Source organism: Castor canadensis, chromosome 7 (genome assembly GCF_047511655.1).
Source record: "Castor canadensis chromosome 7, mCasCan1.hap1v2, whole genome shotgun sequence".
In the NCBI taxonomy this organism is placed as follows: domain Eukaryota; kingdom Metazoa; phylum Chordata; class Mammalia; order Rodentia; family Castoridae; genus Castor; species Castor canadensis.
The window spans coordinates 144,994,542-145,000,579 of NC_133392.1; the positions used below are offsets into that span (position 1 = coordinate 144,994,542).

Sequence of the window (6,038 nt, forward strand, 5' to 3'; positions counted from 1 at the left end):
ACCTCCAAATTTACTTTGCTCATGTCCACCTGATAAAACATGTAAACAATTATTAAGTACAATTTCACAATCCTAAAAGAAAGCTTGAGTAACAGTTTTGTCTAACGAAGTTTCTTTTAGCTTATGAATTTTTTTTTTTGTTTATCGTGATATAACCTGCCTGCTATTATTTGGTTGCGCTGCATATGGTGGCTAAAAGGTGGCAAATGTTCGATTGTGAATGCTTTCTTAGCACCAAAGTTATAGTGTATCTCTGAACAGCCCTAAAACACAGGATCTGTGCTCTAAAAAGGCAAAATAGTCGTGTCCAGAAGAATACCTTTTTTTCTAGGCATTCTGCAAATTTCAGCTGCTTCAATAATTTCTTCTGTTTGTTGCTGAACCGATTATCCTGTTCCGCACTTGTTCCCTACAGGAAGAGAAACACAACATTGTAAGGGATCAAAGTTAAATTCTTTCATCAGCCAATGATGGTTAGGACCTTTACAGTCAAAACAGGGCAATCCTATAACTAGAAACACAGGAACTATATTCACAGATGTAAGATGTATACTTTTCCCACAAGGTAGTTGTCATCCTGACTATTTTTTAAAAATTACAAAATACATGCTAAAGCCGGTAGTGGTGGTGCACACCAGTAATCAACGAGGCGAAGAGGATGAGGCAGGAGGATCACGAGTTCGAGGCCAGCCTGGGCTACACTTAAAAAAAAATGCTAAAATAAGTCAGACACAATACAGTCATATACAGAATAAAACATCATCCCCATATCCAATGTTAAGTTTGATTTGTATCCTTTAACATCTTTCCCATGTTAATAGACATGTAATGCTTTTCTATTTAAACGAGAATGAACTGAAATACTGAAGTTTCATCCTCTTCTTAAAACAAGTAGCATGCTTGCAAAATTATTGTGGCACTCCATGTAAGAACCTGGAAAAACAAGAAAAAACACCCTAGAGCTGTGTTGTGTTCGTTTCCTACAACTTGTTTGAAGTACATGAAAAATAGAGGTATGTCTTAGTAAACTAGATGTCAGCAAAGAATAAGAGCATATAAAACTATAGTAGACCACCAAGTGATCACTAGTCTGTTTTATCCTATTGATCCAAATATGGAAATAACTGGCTGTGTGACCCGAAATCTGATTGGTTTGCTGAGTTGGCTACAGTCCCTTGGAAAGTGATCAAGAAAACTTTGTTTGGAAAGGTAAAGAACCTGGATTAGTCTCAGTTCTGCTGCCACTTAGCCATATGTTCTCAGAAGAAGCTACCTAACTTCTGAGCATTTTTCCTCACTTGCAAAAACAGGGGTAGTGAAATAACAACAGCAAGTGTAAAAAGATAAATAGCTGGGGTGTTAAGACAAGTCAATTACTCTGACCTGACCATTACATATTGTATACATGTGTTGAAATGCCACACTATACATAAATATGTAGGATTACTATGTGTCCATTAAAAATAAAAAGGTATTTAAGAGTAAAGTATTAGGTTGGGTATGGTGATGCACACCTACAATCCCAACTACTTGAGAAGCATAAATACGATTGTAAGTTCAAGGTCAGCCTGGACAAGGTTGGGGAGCCCCTATGTCAAAGAAAAGCACTAGCCAGGCGCTGGTGGCTCAGGATGCAGAGATAAGGAAGACTGTAGTTCAAAGTCAGCCCCTGGCAAATAGTTTTCGGGATCCTATCTTGAAAATACCCAACACAACAAAGGGCTGGTAGAGTGGATCAAGTGGCAGAGTGCCTAAATAGTAAGTGTAAGACCTAGAGTCCAAACCACTCCCTACCTTCCTCCCCGCCCCCCCCCCCCCCAAAAAAGAGGAAAAAGTGCCACGGGTGTGGTTCAAGTGATAGACCATTTGCCTGACAAGCTTGAGGTCCAGGTTCAAAAAAAAAGTATTAAATCTAAGAGTCCAGAAAAAAAAAAAAAAAAAAAAAAGGTAATGAAATCTACCTTGCAGAGTTGTGTGTTCAGAAATGATACAGGTGGCAGTGAAGGACTTAACATGGGGCAGAACATAAATGCAAGGTATCATTTCTACCTTAACTGAAATTCTCAGTTTATGATGGTTGGCAGTGAGCTAGATTACTGCTCTAAAATCTTGTAACTCAAGAGTTTAAATCCAGTGAACTCCTACATTTAAGGGACTGGAGGATATATAAAACTGCACTCGTCCCCAGACTTTCAGCAATCCCAAAAGCCAGTGTGAGATTAGACTCTGGTGGTGCACGCCTGTAATCCTAGCTGCTCAGGAGGCAGAGATCAGATGGATCAAGGATGGAAGCCAGCTCAGGGAAATAGTTCAAAAAACCCTATCTCCAAAAAACACATCACTAAAAAAAAAGGGTTGGCTGAATGGTTCAAGCAGTTAAGAGTGCCTAGGTCCTGAGCTCCAACCCCAGTGCTGCCAAAAAAAAAAAAAAAAAAAAAAAAAAAGTCAGTGTGATCTCAAAATTTACAAGCCAATCATCTTACTTTGTCTATATAACTCCTCTCTTCAGTAAATACTTAATAGAAATCTTGATAGACTTTTAATTGTTTCAAAATGTTACTTTCGCACCACAGGAAATGAGTTTTCACTACAAAATACTTTGATGGAAATTATCAGCAGCATGAAAAATTGACAAGCTCATTCCATAGGAAAACTATCTTACTGCATGACTTTAGAACAGTTAAACAACTAGTTAAGCGTCTTAGGTCAAATGCTTGGACCAATACTGCAATGTCTAATGAAAAACTAGTTAGCATACTTGCTTTTTTTTTTAATTAAAAAAAAAAAGTTTTGGCGATGCTGGGGATGGAACCCAGTGTCTTGAGCGTAGGAAAGCAAATGCTCTACTACTGAGCTATACCCTCCCCCAAGGCTTAAGAGATAGCTTTACTAAAGCCCCTGCCTTCCCCTCTTCTAATTTTCCTTTAAAAACATAAACTGCAAATTACATGCTCCAAGAAGCACAAAGTCCCCACCCCCACCCCCAGGCAGCACTGGGGTTTGAACTCAAGAGTCTCTCACGCTTGCTAGGCCAGGCACTTGAGCCACTCCGCAAGCACCAAAGTCAACGTATCTTAAACTAAGTCAAGATTTCGGCTTTGACCAAGTGGTCTCTACCTGGGTCCACTGTGCATTAAAAGAATCTGCAAACCCAGAACGGATCAGTGGTACTCAACCTTACTCCTACAAGTGTCCCTTTCCCAGTCATCTAAGTCTCGCGCTGGAGCTCACTTCTTACCGAAGTGGAAAACGGGCTCGAGAGCGAATCTAATAAACCACAAAGCCTGGGCCCCAGGACCAACGACGACCAGGTGTAACTTCCCCGGGCGAAGGAGTCGGAGAGAGTAAGGGCGGACGACCGCGGCGGGTGAGAAGGGCGGGAAGGAGCCGGCTCACGCCGTCCTCACACACGCGCAGACTTTTCCGTGTACCCTCAGCCCTAAAGCCTCGATTCAAACGTTCCAACTACAAATTATCTGAGTTCCCCTCCCTGAAGGGATATCGAATTGGGCGGGAGCTCTCGCGAACTCTGACCCCGCGCCTTCGCGACTGCTTGGGGCCGGGAGGGACGACGGAGTGTGTGTGTGTGTGTGTGGCGCCCACTTTCTCCAAAGAACCCGCTAAACGCCCCTCTCTCCAAGACGCTCTCCTGGGGCGTACCCGCGGACCGTACTCTCTGTGCCCTCCTGCCGCCAGTCACCTCGGGCTTCCCTCCGGCCTCCCCCTGGGGACTTCCTCCTCCCGGCTCCGCTAGGCCCGAGCACCCGGCGGCAGGCGCGGCACCGTGCCCTCAGGCCGAGAAAAGCGGGCAGCCAAGTACCGCTCCGGCCCGTTCCCGCCGCCATTTTCCGGCCACCGCCGCCGCGTATGGGGGACGATCCGGGAGGAGGAGACTGCGCAGGGTCGCACCGGTCTCCACCGCAGCGCAGGGGAGGGGGGGAGAATCGTCCGCCGGTACCGGGGATCCTCAGGAGATCCCCGAAGCCTCCCTCCGCGAGCCACCGTGTCCAGAGTTTAGGCTTCCTAATGGGCCTTACTGAGAAGCTCCTCATTTCACCCCACAACCCCGCGCTTCTACTTACGCGGAAGAATCCCGCGTCCATCTTGCTACCTCGCTCGGAGATCGCTCCCTATCCCAGGGTGCACCGCGCCGCCGCGACGGAGGGCGGGACTGGCGGAAGGGTGCCGAACGCCGAGACGTAGCGCGCGCCGCTGCACCCTCCTCCGCCCCCGTCCCCCCCCACCCCGCCCCAGCCGACACGAGGCCGCGCCTGCTCAGTGAGCCGACAGCCCACTACGCTTGCGCCCGCACGCCAGGGAGGCGGGCTCCTACAGGGCACGAGGCTCCCAGGAGCCAATGGGAAAGGCGAGCCTGGCTATCGCAGCCAATGGAGGCAGGAAGGAGAGTCGTGGTGTCGCCCCGCCCTGAGAATCTTTTTGTGGCGCGTGACCAGCCTTGTTCGCGCACTGTGACTTGACCCATCCTTTGATCCGTAGTGGGGGAGGTTCACCCGCCCTGGAAAGCTGCAAGGAGCGATTTAAGAGAAAGGCTGTTACATCAGAGTGACGCTAGTGGGGGGAAACTTGCGTAAGGGAGAAGCCTGCGGCCTCCTATGTCGAAATGAAAGTTGTGATCGTGTGGCTCTTACGAGTTTAGCAGCTGTCGGAATTGGCGCTCGAGGAGCCGAGCTGTGTGGTACGAATGCAGTCCGCATACTACCCCAAAGCTGGAAAGCGCCCATTAGATGAGTTTGGGTTTTAGCTGCGCCGCACCACGCTAGCCCACAGGAAGCCGGGCTCCTGCCTCCGGCATTTTCAGCCAACGCTCTCTCTCCCTTCTCATATGCACGTGTCCCTGTCTCAGAAAGGCCTTCTCGGGCATCTTGCAAAATTCCCTCCCCCGCGGACACTCTGGCCTCCCCTCTCTTCTTTTTCTTCCCAGCAGCTGGCACAGCTGTGTGTGTTGGCTTCACTGACAGCCAGGTGCCCACGACATCCCTGTCTCCAGCTTCAAACTTCAGAGGCCACTGCCAATGTTGACCTTTCCAGTTGGACCTCTGAAGAACGTCACAAACTTCACGCCACCAGGCTGATTCTCAGTCCCCCTCATCCCCTCCACCAGAACCCCAGCGCTGCAAACCGAAAGACCTCCGCCTTCCGAAGGCTTTCCTGACCTGGCAGTGGCAGTGTCTTCCCTTTTGTTTAGGCCTGGCGTTACTGACTCCTCGATACCCACTGCTTTGGAATGGAGGGCCTTACCTAATCTGAACTTCGCCACCCTCCTGCTTGCTCTCTCTGCTACCGCTTTCCTCTCGGATCTTTCCCAGATGTTGAAAACCTTAGACACTTGGGCTGCAAAGCCTCCAGGCCCCTCTCGTTTTTCTCAGAACAAAAGCCAAAGCCCCCTGTTCTTTGGCCGCATCTGTTGGCTTCAGCCTGCTCACTGCTTGAATTCCCTAAAACTGCTCCAGGGTCTTGGCCCAAACAATGTATACACATGTGAGTAAATGCAAAAACGATATTTTTAAAAAGTTAGTTGAATGTAACTGGGTGTGGTAGTGCATCTCTGTAATCCCAGCTATTTGGAAAGCAGAAGGAGGAGGATCCCAAATTGCAAAGCGAGTCTGGGCAAAGTTAACAAGACCCTATCATAAACCGAAACAAAAGGACTGGGAGCATGGCTCAAATGGTAGAGCACTTGCTTGAGGACCTGTGCTTAATCCTCAGTACTGAAAAATAATATTTTTTTCCTTCTGAAAAAAAAAATTTGTTGGATGAATGAAGCTTTGGCAGAGTGTCAAAGCAGGAGAAAACACTGGCCTCTACAGACAAGCCACTTGCCCAGATGGAGCTTTGACTCACAATGCCCCCACTCAGTGTTCTCCATGGTTCTGACTTGCCATTTTGTTTTAACCTTCTTTACTGCTCCTGCCCTTTTGCTGATTTCCTGTTGATTTTTTGGCATAGATCCTATCCCCTTTCCATCACAAAGGTGACCTACCTGTCCTCTCCATTATCTGTCATATTCCAAATCTCTG

General features: G+C 47.7%; 1 protein-coding gene across 12 annotated transcripts in view; it reads right to left on the reverse strand.

The window, feature by feature from the left end:
* Srrm1 (serine and arginine repetitive matrix 1) overlaps nucleotides 1-4,234 on the reverse strand; it is a 29,257-nt gene extending 25,023 nt beyond the window's left edge. For 8 of the 12 annotated variants that reach the window (XM_074080970.1, XM_074080965.1, XM_074080966.1 and 5 more), the window contains exons 1-3: nucleotides 4,083-4,234; nucleotides 320-409; nucleotides 1-29 (exon numbers count right to left, since the gene is read on the reverse strand). The exon at nucleotides 1-29 is cut by the window's left edge and continues 94 nt beyond it. In XM_074080970.1, coding sequence (XP_073937071.1) covers nucleotides 1-29; nucleotides 320-409; nucleotides 4,083-4,103 — 140 coding nt within the window. In that variant the 5' untranslated portion in view covers nucleotides 4,104-4,234. Of the gene's footprint in view, nucleotides 30-319; nucleotides 410-4,082 lie in introns of those variants that run through there. The other 4 variants (XM_074080969.1, XM_074080968.1, XM_074080967.1 and 1 more) reach the window with 2 other exon arrangements.
* Nucleotides 4,235-6,038: the final 1,804 nt, after the last annotated feature.